We start from the raw sequence: 23,554 nt of genomic DNA on the forward strand, positions 1-23,554 counted from the left end.
CAAAAACTAAAAAAAACTAAAAACATCCTAATCAAATTATATATTTTTATTAATTTTTATATAAATTTTAAATTTTTATAAAATAAAATTAATTATTTTTATAGATATATTTAAGCATATAAAAAATTTATATTAAAATAATATCAAAAAATAAAAATTATTTTTTTACAAAATCATATGAAATGAATAGAATTAATAAAATTTGATTTAGATTAAATTAAAAAAATATTCGGTTTATTATTTATATAAAAATTTAAAAATCAATGATATCATATATTAACTAAAATAATCGAATTTAACTGAACTTAGTCGTTATCACCTTTGGTTAAAAATATTAAAATTTTAAAATAAAAACCTTTATTCTAAAAATTTGAATAAAAAACGTTTTTTTTTTTAAATAGAAACTTTTAAAAATAGATTGGCAATTTTTTTTAAATAGCAGTTTGACTATAAAAAATATAAATGTTAAAATTTAAATATTAAAATTAAAATTTCTAAGTCTACAATAAATTTTACCTTTAAGTTAAGGACATAATCAACTGAGCCAATGCTCAAGATCAAATTGTTTGTCTTTTGCTATTAAAATTTAACTTGGAAAGCAGAACTAATATCCAAGTGTGCTATTGGTATTGGAAAGTAAAAGGAAATTATTGGAAGAGGCTCAAAAACTTTCGTTCCAATTTTAATTTTTCAATACCAAGATAAGTAATTAGAAGTGTAAGATAACTAAATTCCAAAAAATTTTAATTCAATGTAATTCTCATTTTAATATTTTATCATTTTTAAAATAATACTTTTCTGAATGTATGAAATCTTTTAAAATATTTAAGAAAAAAGAAAATTTCATTAATACACCGTTTGGATATAAGATTCATTTTATATATACTGGTAATTTAATATTTAAACTCAAAAATCAAGATTAAAAAATTGATAAATATATTTATTTTTATTATATTATTTTTTATTTTTAAATATATTTTAAATTAGTAGTATCACTTTCTAACCTCACCGGTGGAGCTTAAAAACTCCATTGACAATGCTTAAAATATGTTATAAATTTTGAAATTTGAAATTTAATTTTGTCAAAAATATTTATTTATAAGTATAAATTTATATACATAAAAAATCATTGTGCCAGATGCCAGGATGGTAACATAATGGGTAACAACATTGCTGTAAAGAAGAAAAAATTCAATTCTTACATGTTATTAAAATACAGGAACAGCCAACAAAGTAGCGACAATCTCCTGTGGACATAATTGCAAATCCAAATATAGACATGATAGAAGTGAGCGCAATTATTTTCCAGCACAATTACAAATTCTTAATTACCTGCCATTCACCCTCGGAAGATAAAAATAACATGAAGGTCAATGATAATGAATCATGTTGCTCGCACTTGACAGTGTATAATAGGCTTTTTTCTAGTATATAGATAATAATGTCAAATAGTGGGTTCATTAGATTTAAGTGGTTCAGGATGATTAATGGTAGGGTAATTTTCACTTTCGGTTTTCTGGCCTCTAGGGGTATGGGTATTTTGGTGTACTTTATTATCGGTTGTAAATAATATCGCATCCTTTAGGGATGAACAATATGGTATTTCCTTGTACAATAGTACTACATAGAACTCATTTTAAGAGATTATTTTTAGTTGTTGAAATGGAATACTTTTTATTAAAAAGGTCGATTACAGAGATCTAGATCAAGTTAAAGGAACTGTTTTATGTGAAAATTAAAGAATAATAGAGGCTCAGAAATTTTGTTAGTCAAGGGTTGAAAACAGAGTAGAAAACTTTATATATATATATATGAATCTTAGAAATGACTGGCGCATGATCCACTCTGTTGTGGGCTGGTAAGTTCGGCGCATGGCCACGGGCTTACCTCGATTGCAGCCCCACTTACATCAGAGCATTTCCATGGAGGAGATCTTGGTCCAGTCATGCCGTGGAGGTTAACCTTTGAAAGACAGATGCCAGTGAAGGGGGCGTTCTTGATCCCTTGTATGGAACCTGCTCGTTGGACTTTAACGCCCCAAATGTTCTTTAATATGACGCCCTTGACGTATGGGAGAGCGTTTGGGTTAAAATTGTTATCAGGGTGGTCGCCGGTGTCACCTGCTATTCTTATGCCTGTTCTAACGTTTTCCATGAACACTTCAGACATTGTGATGTTCTTTATAAACCCTCCCCTGCCAGTGTTAGTCTTCACATTAACACCAATCCCAGTGTTGTAAAGAACTATGTTCTCAGCCAAGACATTCTCCACTCCACCAGAGGTTTCACTTCCCACTGCAATTCCAGCAAATGGGGATGACCCTGTCACTCGCCGGATGGTGATGCAAGAGCTGGGGCGTCCATAAGCAATACCATATTCATCCCATCCACTCTTCACAGCCACGAGATCATCTCCGGTAGAAATAAATGAGTCTTCTATACAGACATTGGAGCTTGAATCTGTACCAATGATACATGAAAGTAAACAAAGTTAATGATACCTAGAGATTTCTCTATTCCAAAAAATCAAAAGAACATCCATATCACATTATCCACTCTTTATTATTACAGCATGGGAATCAATTAATAAGCATAGCCATTTTTCAAGAAGTTCTATTCAATAGCTTTCTTGATGTATGCTGGGCAAGGAGACTATGATATGAAACCTACACCGAATCAAGGAAGAACAATTCCTTCGTTCATTTTCTTCTGTAGCATTTGTGCGAAGCCAGAGTTTTAAGAGGTTCATAAGAACCAAGCAGCATTTACTTGTGTTTGAATATTACACAATTACATGCACTTCAACATAATCAAGGCTGCCTGATTGCTTGCTTGTGTGAGAAAATGAAACCCTAAGCAAGATGAATTCAAAGAGTAAAACTGCTTTCATTGTTTACCTGGATCAATCCCATCAGTATTTGGGGAGTCAGATGGAGCCAGGATGGCAACATATCGGATAACAACATTGCTGTAAAGAAGAAAAAACCACGTAAGTTATGATTCTAATTTCTAAACATGCAATTCTTACATGGTATTAAAATACAAAAACAGCCATCAAAGTTACAACAATCTCATGTGGTCACAATAGCAAATCCAATTATTAACTTATCAACTCTGGTACAAACTGTGCTATAGAAAGACCTTTGGAGCACCCTGAACAGCGCTCTACCTGCTTCTTTGAAGTCCCTTTGTTGTTAAATGTGACAAGCTGCAAAGCTTGGAAACCACCATCCATAAAGAAAGAGGAAATGAAATGAAAGTAGAAAATAACAAAACGATTCAAAAATGATAATGATTCAAGTTGTCTTTTGATTTTCATTGGACAAATAAGTGAATTTCTAGCACACTTGCATGTAAAAGTTCAAAATTGATTTGGTTAATGAAGGATCATAAAACATATATGATCAAATTGTAAGGAAGGCCCTCACTGAATTAAATGTTCTACAGTGACTACAGAATGGTCCAAGAGCAAATTCTTCTCTCAAATAATTGCATGGTGTATAAATTATATTAAGAAAGTAAATCTTCAGATGTAAGAATTAATGCAAAAATACCTGCAATAAACAGGGTGAATGTTCCAGAAGGGGAAATTTCTAAAAATCACATTGGAAATGATAATGGCTCTGGAATTCACAAATTCAACAAGATTTGGTCTTGTAAACTGGAGACTCCCCTGCCTCCACATGTTCCACCAGATACCTCCTTGACCGTCAATTGTGCCATTCTCACCTGTTATGGTTGAAAAGAAATGAATCATGGAGATTCAAGTTGAACTTACATAAACCATGTCAATAAAATATAGACATCATAGAAGAGAACGATATTATTTTCCAGCACAATTACAAATTCTGAATTACCTGCCATTCACCCTCGGAAGATAAAAATAACATGAAGATCAATGCCAATAAATCATGTTGTTCTTACTTGAAAGTGTATAATAGGCTTTTCTAGTATATAGATAATTATGTCAAATAGAGGGTTCATTAGATTTAAGTGGTTCAAGATGATTAATGGTAGTAAAAATAATATATCTAAAACATATATGTTGCAGGCTATGAGAGTAATTAACCACATTGTTATCAAGACCTACCAGTGATCACCACATCTCGTAGTCCATCTCCATGAATAAAGCTCATATATCTTCCTCCAGGGCGCTCCCTTCCCCTTCCATAAGATGGCAAAGGAGCAATTAAAGGCCAATTCCAAGTGTCCTGATATATTAATCCAGGATGCAAATTATAAGAAGCATATCCAACAAATCATATCATATTAATAGAATAGGGATGCAATAGAGTTTTTGGAACTTTAAAATTTTGAAGAAATGCTTCAACAGGGCTTCAAACAGGCATGAAACAAAAATTAGAAGCATAGAAAAATTTCTCTCTTTAAGAGAATAACACCTTTGTGGCCAAGGGAGTCAATAAGAAATAAATTTATGTTATTTCAAAAGAGACAGACATATCCACATATGATAAGGGAAATAAAAAAATTGGACATGGATTAGTATACGCTTAATTCTTTATTCCTATGAGGTTGGCTTCGAGAATCTTAAATTCTTTTGTGAAAATCAAATGGCGGTTTACCAAATGAAAAGCATAACCAGCCACAATAACAATCTTTTCTCCCATAAACTAGGCTACCAGTTAAACATAGAACAATCTAGTCTTGAGAAAATTAAGTTCAATTTCGTCAACTCGAGAGCATTTAGTGGAGTGGACCATGATCCCAACATTGAGTAATATTTATCTGTTACTAGTTTTCAGCATGATATAACTAAAGTAGAAGTACATGAGGACCGCATTCAGTAGACTTGAAGTAGAAAAGGACTTCAAACAACTAAACAGGGAACATGGTTCCGTGGTGATCTTCAATAACACTCAGAAACTACTTAAGTATGAAAATAGCCACTTTTTTAACTTCCAACAGTATTCACTAACTAAGAGGCATTGAAACATCATCCACTCAGATTGTTTACTAATACTATTTTTACTATTTAATTAAGAATCCTGACATTGTAGCAGGACAGCATATAATATAGCACCAAGTTGGACAACAATGCTTGCCAGCTATCTGTCTGGCTAAATTGTTCAATTGAAAAAAAACTCCAAAAATGTCATGCACATGCGACCATGCCACAAAGACCCACAATGTTTTTCTCTTTTCTTTATAATGCCTGGACCCCATAGTTCAAAGAGACATCTTCACCCCAAACTTTCTACACCACCAACCTGGCGGAGTCAATCAATTTCACATTAAAATTGACATTTCAACCATATCGTACAAATAACAATATTCTCTTGTAGGACTATATATCCAAATCTTTCAACAAAAAGAGAAAAAAAAAAAAAAAGCCACAATAGCATTCTTGCTTTCTTGAAAAAGAATCACCCTTGCAATTATATCATATATTATATGTAATCAAAACCCAGATTCCAGTTTTCATTACCATTTTAGAAGATGACGAAGTAGCACTTTTATCTAACCTACGATTAATTCTTTTCAACTCACTTCCATTTTCTATCATATACCAGTAGTAAACCTTATGTTTAGATCTTAAGAGTAAAAAATTAACTTTTACCCACACAAGAATGGGATTTCGATTGGAATAAAGATTTTAATTTCGAAAAGTAGAGTTTTCATTGTCAAAAGAAAAAAAAAAGTGACTTTTCATTTTATATACAGATATACTGCCAATGATGCGTAACAATTACAGAAAAATTTAGTCAGAAGAAGTAAAAAGATTTGAGTTACCTGAGTGGCTTTGATAACAGCACCTCTAGCCAAATAAAGAGTCATATGGCTAGTAAGATTAAAGCTGTCCGTTAAGTACACCCCAGGAGGCACATAAAGGAGGGTGCCACCTCTCCTTCTCAGATGCTGAATCCGATATATAGCTGCCCGGAAGGCCTTCGTATTGAGCGTCTTTCCGTCCCCAACCCCACCAAAGTCCGTTATTGACATCTTATCGTTTCTGTACCTCATGGGTACTATCCCCGCGCACGTTATCAAGTTCCCATAAGAAATGTGAAACAAAAATGAGGCTTCGAGGAAGAAGCAACAAAGCAAAATCGAAGAAAATGCTCGAAACATTCTTTTTGAAACCCAAAAAAAAGGAAGTTTATATGGAGAGTGACAAAGAGAAAGGAACAAAATGAGCTTTTGTTATGCTGAAGGAATTTGGAGTAGATCTGGAGAGTGATACAAGGAGAAAGCTCCAAAGGGTTGTGATTATTTTAACGAGGAAAAGGAAAGTGAAGAACAAAGACTTCGATACTATCAAAAGATTAAAAAGGAAGGGGAAGAAATCAAGCGAGAAGTGAGAAATTAAAAGGGTTACGAACAAGAAACTAGAAACAGAGCAATGGATACAGAGTGTGAGGGAGTGAACAGTGGGTTCACAGATTCTAAACTAGTTGTAATCAACAAAAATAAATAAATAAAAAAAAAGAGGCAATGCGTCAGAAGAGATGCGTGGTCCAATAAAGAGCCGTGTATTTACACTTTTGTCCTTTGTTAAGTTCACATGTAGCATTTATTATGATTTTTATGTTACATATTTTTGTCAATTTGAAATTTTAAAAAATAAATTTCTTATTTTGATATTTAAATTTTTATTTCATTTTTTATATCTTAATTTGATATAATTAGTTAATTTACTTACATTTTATTAATACTCAATAAAATTATGACACATCTAATCATTATCACATTATTTATTTTCAATGTCAATATTTAAATAAAAATAAAAAAAATTCAAATATATTTTTAATTCAAATTTTTAAAAAAACGAAAAAGAAAAAATAGGAGAAAGAAAAAAAAATTTGATACGAAAATAGCTTATATATAAAAAATTGGACATTTATATCACATAATATAATTTTATTAGATATTCATATCATATCAATCTTTAATTAATGGTAATAATATGAAATATCAAAATATTTAACAAATAAAAATTAAAATATCAAAATGAAATTTTTATTTTTTTAAGTATCAAATTGATATAAAATATATAATATAAGAATATTTTATACATTAACTCATTTATTTTTTATATTTTTAATTATAAGATATTTTTAAATTTTATTTTTTTATAGACTCAAACAATTTATTTATATAAGATCTAATAAATTTATGAAAATTATTATCTCATAAATTTTTTATAAATTCAAACTTAAACAACTAAAAAAATGCAAAACTCTACCACTTGGGCTTATATAGATGGTTTTTATATTTTAATACTTACTAATATTAGGCTTTACTTGGATTGTACGGAATGAGATATGATTAACACCTAAAAATTCATTTAGTCTTCGTTTGGATGTCAATATTTATGGCAGTTGGAAATTTTTTAAAATTCTACTAAAGCTAAAATTGGACCCTTAAAGCTCCAGTGAAACTTTTTCCCCCTTTTTTCTTTTGTTTTATTGTTACTTTGTTCTATATTTGCCTCTTATCCTCCTAGGTTTTTCTTTATTTTTCATTTTGTCACCTTTTTAATTATTTAAATGATAAAAAATTTATGTTGTTGACTTATTTATTTATTAATTAATTTTTATTGTTACTTGTTTCAAATTATTCATTTTTATTAATTCTCTCATTATTTATTATTTATATAAAAATAATTTAATATTTTTAATTATTTATTAATTTTATAAATATTGAATAATTTAAAATTTTTATTAAATATAAATTTTAATCTATAGTCTTAATGGTCATTTTATCATTTCATTACACTTAATCTCAATGTTACTATTGTATTTGCATCTAAACACATAACTTAGTATTAATTTTAATCTTATCATTATAGTACTCAATCTCACATCTACCGTTATTTTTAATATCACCAAAACCAATTTCATTGTCTATCTAAATAGATCCTTAAAAACATATTACTTAAAATTATTATACTATAATTAATCAATCATAATTTAAAATTATATGAGATTTATCAAAATTTTATATAAAACATATGCTTACAAGTGATAATTTTTACATAATTTTTTATCATAATTGAACAATTTAAAATTATAATAAAAAAACTACATGTGAAATGCATTATGCTAATATTAAATATTGATTTGTTGGCAATCAGCCTATACTTTGTTCAAAAAAATAAAATCAAATAATATGCAATCTATTTTTTAATGAATATAAAAAATTAATTGTGAAAATTAGTACTCCTACCATAACATCACTCATTTTCAAAATTGAAAAATTAATGCAATAAATGTTTATAAATAGTAGATAGTCCATTGACATTTTGAGAAGTAAAGTATAAAAAAAAAAAAAAAAAAGAGAGAGAGAAAGCAATTTTAAGCAGTGTAAATAATGTAACACAATAGAAGGACAATGGATACTTTCTTTTATTGGGCCGCGCTAATTATCTATACACTCTTATATAAAAATGATCCCTTAAGCCATTTACTAAAATACGTATTTTTTTTCTTTTTATAATATTGTGTCGTTTAAATCAGGTAAGGGGTTTCTTTTAATTGGAGATCGAGTTTGTAGTTTTGGTAGGAAGAGAGTTTCGTTTGTTTAGAGTGTATGGCAGAAGTTTTTTCTACTTCTTACAAGTGTTTTTTTTTCATCTTACAAGTGTCTTTCATATTGTTTTTTGGTTTGACAGTTGTCTTTTACTGCAAAAGGTTTGCTTAAAGTTGAGTTTTGAAGTTAATATTTATGGGTTTTCATTGCTGTTTGTAGAGTTGTTGCATATAGTTTGGTCTGTGATTTTTTTTCTTGTTTATCTTATCTTTTTTTTTTCTCTCATGTTTTTTGCTAAAATTTATTTTTCCTTTTTTGTTGATTTTGATGTTATAAATTTTTATCTTGAATGAGGTTTGGGTTTTGTGATTCTCAGGGTTGCATGTTGTTTTTAATATATTTTTTTTAGTTAATTGTCTTTGCATGTTTTGATCTTAGATGAAACTTAGATTACTTTTTTGTTTTTGGGTTTTCATTGTTGTTTTAGATTTTGCTTTGGTGTTTTTAGGTAAAATCTGTATTTTGGGTAAATTTTAAAAATTGAGTTATTTGTATTTATAATTAGAGGATCATGGTAGTGTATGAGTAATGTGTATGGGTTTTGCATTTAGATACCTCTGTTTTGTTTATCAAGATGTCAAATAAAAGAATATTTTTCTAGTTGGAAGGTTTTATTCAAAAGATGAAAAGATATTATTTGATATTTTCTTATTAGATCGTCTATTTTGGTTTTGGTTGTAAGATTAGTGGATTGTCATAATATTTCATATATGTGAGAGTAACAAGTTTTATAAAATAATCACGTTTAATGTATATAATATAGATGGTTATTGAATAGTGATTATAAAATAAATTTTCAAATTTAAGCAGGGAAATGACGCTAACAATGCCAGGTTTCAACTTTTTTTTAAATGCATAAAAACTTACAATTTTGCCAATATATTTGTTTATAGTTTGAAGGTTTTGATATAGATACATGATTGTATGTATATTCATTTGTTAATAGTTTCAATGGTTTAATATGAGAATTTGTCACTTTCCCGATTAAGATTTAAAACGTATATTGATCTTAATTAAGACAAACCATGTGACTTTAGTCATATAAAATATTTATATTGTTACATACTGCTATGTTTTTTTTTTCATTCCTTATTATTCGTGCTACCTTTAATGGCAGAGGATAAGCATTTGCAATTAGGTTATATGTAGCGTTAAATTTCTATTAGAGTTTATTTCAAATCTGACGAGTCATTAAGGAAAATGTTAATATCTTAATCATTAGATTGTAGGTTTACTAGATTCTTTTTATATTATGAACAATGTATATAGACTAATTTATATGAATAACTTTTGATTAAAATTAACAGTTTATTTATTATGCATTTTTTTACATCAATTACTATTGAACTATGTTGTTCAATAATCATTCAATTTTTTTTGTTTGTTAATGGTTGTTGATAAGTTTTTATGGGTTTTTACAAGTTTTGTCGTTGCTGTTAGGTTGTTTTAGTATGAGATGAGTTTTAGGCTTTAGTTTTTGTTTTGTTATCTGTACTGTTGTTTGCTATCTATAATAGTAGAGAATGAGCATTTATAATTAGGTTACAAGTAGTGTTGAGTTTCTTCTAAAAGTTATTTAAAATTTAATGAGACATCATACAGTTTGCTTATATCTTAATCATTAGATTGTAGGTTTATTGAATTCTTTTTGTATTATGAACAGTGTATATAGACTAATTTATATTAATAACTTTTGGTTAAAATTAAAAATTTACCTACTATTCATTTTTTTATATCAATACCATTGAATTATGTTGTTCGTTAATCATTTAATTTATTTCTTATGTGTTTAGATAATGGTTGTTAATAGAGTTCTCTATTTTTTTTACAAGATTTGTTAATGCTATTAGGTTGTTTCTATGTAAGGTTAGTTTTAGATTTTGGTTTTGTTATTCGTATTGTTGTTTGTATCTTTAATAGCAAAGGATAAACATTTACAATTACGTTATATGTAGTGTTGAATTTTTTCAATGGGTTATTTAAAGTCTGACAAGTCATTATAGAGGTGTTAATATTAATCATTAAATTGTAGATTTATTGGATTTTTTTATATATATTATGAACGGTGTATATAGAGTTCTTTATTTTTTTGCAAGTTCTATTATTGTTGTTAGGTTGTTTCTGTGTGAGATCAGTTTTACATTTTGGTTTTGTTATTCGTACTACTGTTTTCTTCCTTTTATTTGTCTTCTTTTCCTTCTTCTTTTTTTATGCTTCTATTTATTTGTTTTATTTATGTTTTAAGTTTTACTTATATGTTCACTTACATTATAAATATACTACCATATTATGCTTTTCTATTTTGGGTTATATTCTTTTTTTTGTTATTTTTTGTTTTGTTAGTAGATTATATTTTTTGTTGTATTGTTAAGATCCATCTAGTACTCAAATCATATAGACAAATTTATATGAATGAATTTTTGCTAAATTTAAAAGTTTACTAGGTATGTGGTTTTTTTGTTTCATCAAGAATTGTTAAATTGTGTTGTTCATTCATTATTTTATCTATTTGAATGTGTGTAAGTGATAGTTATTAATAAAGTTTTCTATTTTTATTATAGTTTTTTTATTATATGGTTAATTTATTATTTTATTTTATTTTTTATAAATTATGAATTTTTTTTTCAGGATCAGTTACGATTATTAGATTCTTTACATGTCAGGTAACTTTTGGCTTTTTTGTACTGTTGTTTTTTTTTTCCTTTCTTTTTTTCTTTTACACTTCTATTTATTTGTTTTATTTATGTTCTAGGTTTAATTTATTTGTGTAATTAGATTAGAAATACAGTCTATTATTATGTTTTACTATTTTTTGTTGTTGGCTGTTTATATCAAGTTATTATTTTTAGTTAGGAATTTTATTAGTACCATAAGAGAGAATAAAATTAGAATAATAGAAAGGTTGCATTATACAAGATTGAAAAGAGAGCAAGGTATTCATATAGGTAGTTTATTTTTTTTTTAAGTTGATGAGAGTGAACATGGTAGATATTTTTCTTAAGTTAGAAGAAGAAGAAGTTCCACTAATGCTAATGGAGATCGAGATAATCCATTTGGTGATGATGTTAAGAGAAGAGCTTTACTTTTAGGTTCTGATTTAACATGTTTCGTAACACATGTGCTCGAACATGAATTGGTTCTAATAATGAAAGAGGTGGCCATCAATCTTATATATTTTTGCATTCTTCTGTTGATGATAATAGGGAAGTACAAATCATTGGAGTCAAAACATGCAAATATGCTGTTATAAAAGATTCAGTTGTTCATATGTTAAAAAAAGAAGAAGCTTAAATTAGACTTGGATGTTTTTGTAAGCTCTTCTGGATGTGTTCAGAATTTAGCTTTGATTGTAGCGAATTCTTTTCATCATTGTATAGATCTTTATTTATAGCAAGAATATCAATTAAATGTGTTTCATGAGAAGATAAGGTAACCTGACCATTTAAGTAAGTTCTATTTCTTTTGTGTATTTTTTTTTTGTTTTTCGTTTAGTTGTTACTTTTTTTTATTGTCTAACACTTAAATGTTTTTTTCTTTTTTTAAAGAACGTGTTTTGAATATTTTAACTTTGATAGTCTGAAATATATTTGTCTATTTTGTAATGCTATTACGTGGTAAGAAGATAGGGTTAGTATCTCAAAATAATCCTACATTTATACTTTGTTGTCGAAAAGATTGTTCAATTGCCTTCTTTTAGGAAGACTCTATAATATTTGGATTAATCGCTTAGTTATAATGGAAGGTGTCAGAGTTTTAATTTTAGAGAAAATATTAGAGTATATAACTCAATGTTCTAATTTACTTCAACAGGATGTAAGATTGATGGTAGTGTCAATAACAAAGTAAGACGTTATGTTTTTAAGATTTATGGATAGAATCATCATAGAATAGGATCTTTACTTCGTCATCTTGGTCAAAATTTTAAGTTTGCTCATATGTACATATACGATACTAAGAATGAGATTTCAAATAAGATGTCTATCTTTCCAAATTTTTATGAAGCTTCACGAATTGATTCAACTATTGTCGATTGTTTAGTTGCAATGTTAGATGCAAACAATGAAATTGTCAAAGTCTTTGGATCAACTAAAAATAGATTTAATGATTCCAACTACATTCTTAGAAGGTTAATGTTAATTAGTGCAAGGAAATATAGAAATAGAACTTATATTCCTCTAACTAGTAGTGAAGTTGTTGCATTAATTGTTAGAAATATGAGTGAATATGATAGGAATCGAGATATAATTGTCGATCATAGATATGATGATTTAAAGAGAATAAGTGACATCTATCTTTCTTTATGGCTTTACAATATCCTTTATTATATCTTTATGATGAAGGCGGTCATCATCTTGATATTAAGTATGTTAAATCTATAAAATGAGTGAAGCACATGAAATAACTTAACAATGCATAAGTATTATGCAGTTATTCTTCAAATTAGATTGAGCTCTGACGATACTTTATTATGAGGTGAAAGATTGTTCCTGCACTTTGTTGTTGATGCTTATGCAAGTGTAAAGGAAATGTGCTTTTAGTCTGTAAAAGATAATAAAAAAACTATTAGGTCTGAAATATACAAAGATGTAAGAGATTCAGTTGTAAAAGGTGAGCTTCAAGGTAATTCTATTAGTAAAAAAGTGATTCTACATTAAGTTTTACAATTAGTTTTCAATTTTTATTTCAGAACTACCAAGATACAATGGTAATTTGTCAGTTTTTTGGTTATCCTGATTTGTTCATAGCATTTACATGCAATGCTTGATGGCTAAAAATTCAAGAAGCATTAGGTTTTATTCCAAGCCAGTGACCTGATGATGGTTTTGATATTGTGTTGCATGCTTTCAAGATTAAGTTATGATATTTTATGGACTATTTAACCAAGAACAAACACTTTGGTGTTATTATGGCAAGTTAGTTTGTAAATTTTTTAATTGTCATTAACATTGTAATGTGTTAATTTTTCTTTTCTTTGTAACTTTTTCCATGTAAATTATTCATGCAGTTACTTATATGATTTATAGAGACCCCAATCTGTTTGTGGTTTTAATTTGCTTTTGTTAATTAAAAAATAAAAAAATATATAAAAACAAAAAAAAAAAAGCAAGTGGTTTGGTTTGTGTGAAGTTATTTGTCTAGATTAAAAAGTTTGGGTTGAACTTGAAGTTATAATTTAAAAGGGAATCGAAAACCTTTTCGGATTAGGGTTTTTTGGATTAGAACCCTATAAATACAGACCATAATTGAGACACATAGAAACACATAGAAAAGCATAGAGGAAAAACACCCACAAAAGCAATCAAAAATTTGTTGGGAGATTTTTAGGTTTAAAAAGGTTTTTTTTTTAAAATTTTTTAGAAAATTTCTAGTTTTCGATTGATTTTTCGATGACATTTGAAGATTTTGATGACTTTCTAACGAGATTTCCATATTTTAACAAGTGTTTTAGTTTTCGACGTCAATTTTCCAAAAACTAGTTAAGCTTTCGATGACTTTTTAACGAACCAACTTAGATTTTAACGTAAATTTTTAGAATCTAATGAAGATTCAACTAAAGTTCTTCAGGTTTTAGAGAAAGAGGGAGAGAAAAAATAAGATAAGAGAGAAAGAAAAAGAAAATATGATGAGGAAAAAAGAGAATTTGATCTTTTATACTGCTATTAAATGACATCATTTTGGGCATTTAAGAAACTTAGGATCCACATGTTTTTCAGCATGTGACCCAACCTGAGCGCAACCCGCCTCTTCAACCCATGTCTCGATCCTTGCTCCAATCGAGCCAAGCTGTAAGGCGTATGTTCCAACCGCGGAACATACAAATCAAGATGCTTTTCCCAGAGGAAATACTATACTAGAATTTTTCAAAGTCATGGTGAAAGGAATTTTCTTTCACAGTCGCGTGGTAAATATCTATCAAAGTCTCCAACTTTCTTTAAATATACAAACAATAGCCACTTACAGATTACATAAATGTTCTAATAACACAATCTTTTCTCTTTTGTTTTTAGTTTTCAATCTTTCAAAGTAAGAATAAAGAAGGGTAATTGATCTCTTTTGTTTTTAGTTTATAGAAGGAAACGATTTTTTTCTTCTATTCTTAGTAATAAAATTTTCTTTTAAAAATGAAAAAATGCACATAAAAATTAAAAATATCTGTTTCTAAACCTCTTTCATCTCATTTGTTAAAAAAAAAAAAAAAAGTTTTATGTCATAACCCTAGAAAAGATATTTTTCTTTCTTTATTTCTAGATCAATTTTACACACAAAATTTTGAAATCCTTTTTTTTATCATACAAAAACAGAGTTTAATCATTTTATGGCTAACCCACTTTGCATGTTCTTGCTTAATTATTTTTTTCTTCTTTAAAGTATGAAGAGAAAACTTTAATAAGTAATCTGCTCTATCAATTTCATTTACTTATAAATTTTATTTTTTTTACTTTTTTATTTTCTATATTAAATCTACAAGCAATTTAGGTTCCTATAATTACTTGAAAGTTTGAACTAATTTTTGCACCCAAATCAAATAAAAAATTTTATCTCATTACAGCTTAACAATTCTAATATTTTTTTATTTTATGTTATTAAACCACAACTGGATTAATCAACTTTAACATTGAAATTGGTAGTAACTTTTTTCAAATCAATTTTTTACTATTGACTATTCATATTAAAGTTATATTACCCTTAAGCTTTATTAACTCAAATTATAAGATTTTTATATATTCTGTTTAACCAGATTTTTTTACTGATATGATCAATTGAATTTAAACTTTCAATGTTTGCCAAAAAAATCCGTCAACCGTTACATAAAAGATTTTCAAATACCCAAAACAACCTATCTTAGAGGTTTTATTCCAACTACATTTAAAGTGATAATGGTTCAAATCAACAACATTATCTACTTTCGTAATGGATGGCGATAATTTTTTAATGCTAACAATGCTGAATTTAGAAATTTTCTCATGTTTAAGGTAAACCATGATCTTATTTTCTATGTCTACTTTTATAAAAGAAGTGCTACTTTGATGACAATTGATGATGTCTAAATCAAGAAAGGTAACATTTTATTTATGTATATAAAATATATCTTAACTGTCATAACATCTAGATCCAGGGATCTATCGCTAGACATTGACTTTTAGGAGTCGTCACCAATCTTTTTTATCTAGGTGCGATTGGCCACCTAAGGAATCTGTCCTTTCAGGGAACACCTAAGCTTAAGGGTCCCTAAAAGAATAGGTTCAGGTCTGCTAACCAGAACAGGGTTCGGGAGTTTAGTTACGTGTGAGGAAGGTTATAGCACCCTCACAACGCCCATCAAAAGATGGTACCAGCTTAAATTTGTGTTATCCAAAAGCTTTAAAATTTTACCAATTAGTTAATTATTGAAAATTATTCTCAATTGACTCTAATACTTTTAGCAAAAAATTGAGAAAATTCCCTCACCTCAGGAGTATGCAAGAAAAACTACTGTTTCACTTATAGAGGCTCCGTCATCGGATTATTTAAAGAAAAAAATAAAATCAAAATTAAGATAGAAAGGAAGGAAAGAATGATTTTTTTTGTAGGGAAAATTGATACTTTCAACTTTTCTCCAAAAATATTTTTTGAAAATTTCGATTTTCAAGGAAAATTGATACTTTCAACTTTTCCTCAAAAACCCTTTTTTTGAAAATTTATTTCTAAGGAAAATTGATACTTTCAACTTTTCCCCCAAAAATATTTTTTTTTTTAAATTTTTGATTTTCAAGAAAAATTGATACTTTCAACTTTTCCCCAAAAATATTTTTTTTGGAAATTTATTTTTCTTTTAAGGAAAATTGATACTTTCGACTTTTCCCTAAAAATATTTTTTGGAAATTTATTCTTAAGGAAAATTGATACTTTCAACTTTTCCCTAAAAATATTTTTTTTTGAAATTTATTTCTGAGGAAAATTGATACTTTCAACTTTTCCCCAAAAATATTTTTTGGAAATTTATTTCTAAGGAAAATTGATACTTTCAACTTTTCCCTAAAAATATATTTTTTTGGAAATTTATTTTTCTTTTAAGGAAAATTGATACTTTCAACTTTTCCTCAAAATATTTTTTGGAAATTTATTTCTAAGGAAAATTGATACTTTCAACTTTTCCCTAAAAATATTTTTTTTTTTAAATTTATTTCTGAGGAAAATTGATACTTTCAACTTTTCCCCAAAAATATTTTTTGAAAATTTCTTTCTAAGGAAAATTGATACTTTCAACTTTTCCCTAAAAATATTTTTTTTTGGAATTTTTTATTTTTATTTAAAGAAAATAAAATAATAAAAAATAAATAAAAAGAATATTACATAAACCTAATCTAATAAATAAAAAAATAAAATAAACAAATAAACAAAGAAATAAAAAAAAAAAAAACCTGGAGCGGCTCGGCTCGGCTCAAGGCAGGGAAACGGCTCGGTGGAGCGGCTTGGTAGCTTGGCTTGGCTCGGCTCGGCTCGGAGGGGGGCTGACATGCGTGGGTCAGAAAGCGGGTCGACGCAGTGGTCGGGTCGGGTTCGGCAAAACGCGTGGATCCTCTGGGTTACTTAAGGCCAAAACGACGTCGTTTTAAAAGGGTATAAAAGGCACTTCTCTCTGTTTTTCGGCAGAACCCTTCTCCTCTCTCTCTCTCTTCTTCCTTTTTCCTCTCCCTTCTCTCTAAAAACTGAAGAACACCGGTGGAATTTCGTTGGATTCTGGAAAAAGTCACCGGATTCTGGAAAAGTCACCGGAATCTGGAAATTTCACCGGAAGTTGATCGGAAGATCACCGGTTTCTGGGATTCTTCGTCGAAAACTGGGTTGGTCACCGGAAACTTCAAGGTTAGCCGGAATTTTCGTTGGAAAATTCAAACTTCGCCGGAATTTTCGCCGAAATCTGGAAATTTCTGGGAAATTTCCAGAAAAAATTTTCGCCAAAAATTTCTAAAAAATTTTTCTCACTCCCAGAACACTCCTAAACTTTTCTTAGCTTCCTATACGCCTCATTTTCTCTCAAATCAGTAGCTTTGCTTACTGTTTTCTCTGTATGTTTTCCATCTGTTCCAGGATCCTTTATATAGGGATTGATCAGGAGTTCCTGATCAATCCCAATTTCCCTTTGGACTGGAATTCAATCTTTGAATCCAGTCTGGACTCTTATGATTGAATTCCCACTCCCAGTGGGATTCTTCAACTTTCAATCCTAGCCCTCCAAAATAAAAATCAAAATAAAAAAAAACTAGATAATTAGAGAAGATAAATCAACAGATATTATAGGATAAATAAAATAATAATAATAAAAAAAAATATATCAGATATATAATTAGATAAGTAAAAATACAAAAATGAATAAAATAAAAAAGATAAAAAATATATATATATATACATATTAGTAATAATACATAAATATTAACAATAAATAAATATATACATATATTAATACATAATAATAATAATAAATAATACAATACATAAAATACAAAAGAAGAAGAAAGAAAAAAAAATACAAGATAAAATTGAATTGGGCTTACCCATTTGGGCCAGGCCTAATTGATCTGGGCCTAGACCCAATTGGGTGTCTACATTAACTAAAAAATTAAATACACAATATTTATTCCTATAGGTAAAAACAATAGAATTAACAACAATAACATCTTGAAATCATCAAAATTGAAAATTCAAGTTTAGATTTTGATTCAGACAATGATCTGTCACTTTTTCAATACACAATAAGTGAAACCAACGTCTGAACATCTTACATTTTGGTAAACAAAATCTCTTATAACAATTTAATTATAAATTATTTTGCTCTTTATCTATTATTTTTTTCATATTATATACATTCTTAATTTCTTCTTCAATTTACAATATATTAAATCCATTTTTTTATTTTATTTTTGTTTTATGGTTGTTTTAGTTTTTTCAATATCTACTTTAATATGTTTTGATTTACTTCACTTTACATAAAATATTCTGTCAATTGTTTGCTATACGTGTTTGTCCCAATACACATGAATATTCTCTCAGTTGTTGGCTATATTGTTAGACATGATATGTTTCTATCCAAGTATGAATTACATATGCTAACACATACGTCCTCTAAACTGATTAAATATGTTTCCATCTAAGTATGAATTATCTATGCTTCATGATAAGAATTTGACTATTGAATCCTGACATTTTATAAAGAGATTATAAACTTTTATTATCAAAATCTGTTTTATCATAACAACATTTCATTTACTCCTTGAATACGAGTAAGTTCCAAAAATCAAGTTTCATTACTTGAAATAACTTCTAATTAATATAATAATCTAATCACAATAACTTTATCATAAAAGTAATATTTAAACTACCAATGATCTATGATACATATTTCTTATCTATTTTATTATTTTTTGATTGTTTATCTCAATGTCAATTTCTAATTGAACAATTTTTATTATACTTCTAATCAAAACTATTTTTATTGTTCATATAGCATATTCTTGCACCATTTGTTAAGCAGTTTCTAGCCCATCATCTAATGAAATTAACATTTTCAATTCCAAAAAAAGAAGAAAAAATATCTACACAAAATATTGAAGGCATCGTCAATCAGCAACACATAGATTGGATTGTTAAATACATTTACACCCAAAAAAACAAAAGCTTCTTAGGTAGGTGGCATCATTTCGTAATTGATAATGGTCTAAATCTCGAAGATCAATGCATATTTTAAAAGACTCACGTGAACAAGTTTCATGTTTTTATTTACCGCATCGGTTGATCAATAACTCATGTTAGTATCGATTTAATGTTCTATTTTTGTTGACAAAACTTATAAGGCTTATAGTTCACTACACAAAACATCTTATTTTTGTTAACATATTACAATTGCAAAGAACATCTTTTACAAATAGTGAAGAGGATTTTAAAAACTATTTGTAAAAATGAAATATTACTTTTCTATAATAATCACTAAAATAGGATCCATGATATATTGAAATTAGGATCCAGCTTAAGGTCAAACTACATATACCCTTACAGTGGATCTTAATAGTATGTTGAGTTCTGCCATTTTTGTTACGTTTATTATTGTAATGATTGTTTTCCTTTATGTATTAGAGATATCTATTTCTTTCTTTTTACATCAATGTCACTTACAATGATATTCATAATTGATAACATAAGTGTTGGAAATGCTATTACATTTGTGATGATGTATGTAATTTATGCATTTTTTGTTACTATAAATGAGATTTTGAGGAAACATACAAAGAGCTTAAAATTGAATGTTGTTACACCATTACTTATTGTCTTTTCTTCTTAAAAATTAATACATTGTTATAATAGTATTTAACAGGATCCACATTATGCTCAAATTAATACCCAATTTATCCTCAAACTAAACTCAAACTTATCATACAATTTCTTTTATTTATAGATACACTATTAAATACAACATATTTAAAAATAATACATTGTTTAAAAACAAATATATAATTTGCACTTAGTTATTAACTATATATCACCTAATTAAAGAAAATAAATTAAAAAGCCTTTTACAACTTTAAATATTTTATTACAGTGTTAACACCATGTGTATTAAACTTGTATTTCATTCATACTTTTATTCTTTAGCTATTTTCTCATTACTTTATCTATTTTAGTTATAGTCTATTATAATTTTTTGTTACTGTATCAAAATCATATATAATTATATAAACTTTCAGAAAACTTCACTTAATAACACTAATTGATAGTAGAAAACCCATTAACTGTTCACATAAGGCATTATTTTCCAAAAACATTCAAGATGGAATTGACAAAAATCAACTACAAAATATACCTCCAAAATAAATTATATGAATTTGTTATTGTCCATACAATTACATCTACTAATAAGAAAGAAATACCACATCCTCTTCTTTTTCTTCCTTTACTCTTTATTCAAATTAAAATTTTATTAGGTCATTCTTTTTAATTATTTGTTTCATTAACACATACTCATACTATAATTATAACTTCTTTTATCAAAAAAATTATCACTCTATAATAAATAAATAAATAATTTCACTTCTCTTAAAATTATATTTTAACCATTTACAGAATAAAATCTTTTATAACCATACCAAAATAACAACTCTTTATATAAAAGATAATATTTTTAAAAAAAAATTCTTAAATGATATAAAATATCCATAAAAAAAATAAGATATTTTTCTAAAACAACATACACATAATAATTAAATACAACACATTATAAATTATTATGTGACATTTTTTAAAAAGATTTTAAATATTACAATTTTTATAACAAAATTTCAAACTATCTATTACACAACCACAACCCATATACACAAACCCTTAACAATATCAAACCATGGGCCATCTAACAACTAACATAATTTCCAAAATTTTCTTAACCACAAAAGCCTATATACTAACTCATAAAAACCTCACAAACACCAACAATCGTTCTAAATTTTCCTATCACAACTGATCCTCTACCAAAAGACTATGGTAGCATAAACTTCCTCTTTGACACAAAACACTGTGAACTTGCAGTAACCACCACAATTCCTAAAGTTTTTAACCCGTGAGGACACCATTCAAGACATAACGATAAAATCTTTTTCAATACTACATTCTTTCTTTAAATCATAAATAATTCATTCTTTTATATTCCCTATTTACATTTGATTTAGGTTTTCAAACTATATTCAAACTAGGATACAACTTATGATAGAATCAAAATCTATTTTAGTTTAAAACAAACTAATTTAGAACCATAACGAAGTGCTCATATCTTAAAATCTACAGAAAACAAACAAACCTAAAAAATATACAACCACAACAACAAATCATTGATCATAATTATAATCACTAAAATAAGATCCGCATTATACTAATATTAGGATCCAGCTTATGATCAAACTACACATACACATGCCATTTTTCTCACATCTGTTGTTGTAGAGACTGTCTCTTTTTCTGTAATAGAGAAAGAAATCCAAATTGATAAAACATGCTTTATTAGGGATATCTGTTTCTTTCACTTTACATTAATGTCACTTACAATGATATTGATAATTGGTAAGATAAGTGTCGGACATGCCATTACATTTGTCATGATATATGTAATTTATGCATTTTTTGTTACTGCAAATATGATTTTAAGGAAACATGCACAGAGCTTGAAATTGAATATCGTTTCACCATTCCTTTTTGTCTTCTCTTCTTTAAAAGTAATACACTGTTATGATAGTATTTAACATGATCCACATTATGCTGAAATTAGCATCCAGCTTATGCTCAAACTAAACTCAAATTTATCATACAATTTCTTCTATTTATAGATACACTGTTAAAAATCTGCACTTAGTTATTAACTATATATCACCTAATTAAAGAAAATAAATTAAAGAACCCTTTACAACTTTAAATGTTTGATTATGGTATTAACACCATGTGCATTAAACTTTTATTTTATTCATACATTTATTTCTTAGCTATTTTCTCATTACTTTATCTATTTTATTTACAATCAATTATAATTTTTCATTACTCTATCAAAATCATATATAATTACAGGAACTTTTAGAAAATTTTACTCAACAACACATATCAACACTAGAAAGCCCAAGAACTATCCACATAAAAGGTTTTCTCCCAAATACATTCAAGATGGAACTGACAAAAATCAATTGCAAAATATACCTTCAAAATGGATGGCATGAATTTGTTATTGCACATCAATTTGCATATTAGAATATCTTATCTTTTACCTGTATCGTCAATCACCCAACACTATAACAACAAGTGCCATGTAACAAAAATAAGGTAAAAGCTTCATTTCACCAATGTTATGTTCCATTTCAATTTATATAAATTACAATTACTATATTTTATATTTCAAGTTACAACACTCAATTTAACCATGCAGAATATGAAGATGATGGCTACTCTTAACAATCTTACTTTTCATTGCTTGATGACCAATGCAAACATTAAAGGTCATCCCATCTTGGTAAACAATCATGCACATACTGTAATAATATTACATAACAAAACATACATTCAAAAAACCTATTAACAATTTCTCATTACATTATTTCTACAGCATATTCCAAGGAGTTTCCACAAAACATCTATCAGATAGAAATTCTTCTATCACTTTGTTAGTTTTTCAAGAAGATAAATCTTGGACCATTCAATACAATAGCAAAAACAAATCATTTTTAAAAGGATGAAAAAAAATTCACCATTCATAATCACTTGAAGATCGACGACTATTACTTATTTGCTATGATGACACATCATACTTTTTGAATAGTTATATATCTTAACTATGAATACATTATTCAATTATACATTTTCTCTGAAATTGACTATTTTTATTTTTATTATAACAAAAAAATATTTTTTTTTAATTTTATATTAAATTTCTTTACTAAATTTAAAATAAATTATTTTTAATAAATAAAATATTAAAAATTAATTTAACACGCCAAACGAAATCAGGTTCGCTCACTAGTGGATAATGAAATAAGGCAGCAGCGTTAACTTTCGGAATGCCACATCACTTATCCTATTGTTGTTACTTTAATTTTGATTTATGAAATCCTTGGCCCTCTGGCTCTCAATCACAGCTTTACATAAAGGCTAAAGCTAAGATAAGAAATGGGCACCTCAAATAATAAAAGCCAACAGATTTTGGAGATTATCCTTTAGCTATGGAGGAGTTGAAGTTCTTTTCTCATCAGATTCTCCACTGCCTCTAAAATGGTTTATTATATGTGGTTCGACATTGTTCTCATAGCTTTTCTTTTCTTTTTTGCCTTTTGATGATAGTCCAAACGGTACACCGGTATTTTCGCCTTCTAAATTATTGAAATCACACCTCCTTTCTAGGGATATAATGGTGCTGATGTTTACATGGCCTCTTTTTTTTCTCGCAACCAACCCAAAAAAATATAGCATGCATTAATTATTGAACTGAATACTTTGACGCACCC

General features: G+C 27.6%; 1 protein-coding gene across 1 annotated transcript; it reads right to left on the reverse strand.

The window, feature by feature from the left end:
• Window positions 1-1,506: 1,506 nt before the first annotated feature.
• LOC111278833 (putative polygalacturonase) lies at window positions 1,507-6,410 on the reverse strand. The gene is made up of 5 exons (XM_022865500.2): window positions 5,751-6,410; window positions 4,090-4,210; window positions 3,554-3,728; window positions 2,897-2,967; window positions 1,507-2,459 (listed from the first exon to the last, which is right to left on the reverse strand). Exons 1-5 carry the CDS (start codon window positions 6,087-6,089, stop codon window positions 1,819-1,821), a joined length of 1,347 nt encoding a protein of 448 aa, XP_022721235.2. The 5' UTR covers window positions 6,090-6,410; the 3' UTR covers window positions 1,507-1,818.
• Between the last annotated feature and the right edge of the window lie 17,144 nt (window positions 6,411-23,554).

This window comes from Durio zibethinus, chromosome 17, assembly GCF_047325235.1.
Source record: "Durio zibethinus cultivar Kanyao isolate XHJ-2024 chromosome 17, ASM4732523v1, whole genome shotgun sequence".
NCBI lineage: Eukaryota > Viridiplantae > Streptophyta > Magnoliopsida > Malvales > Malvaceae > Durio > Durio zibethinus.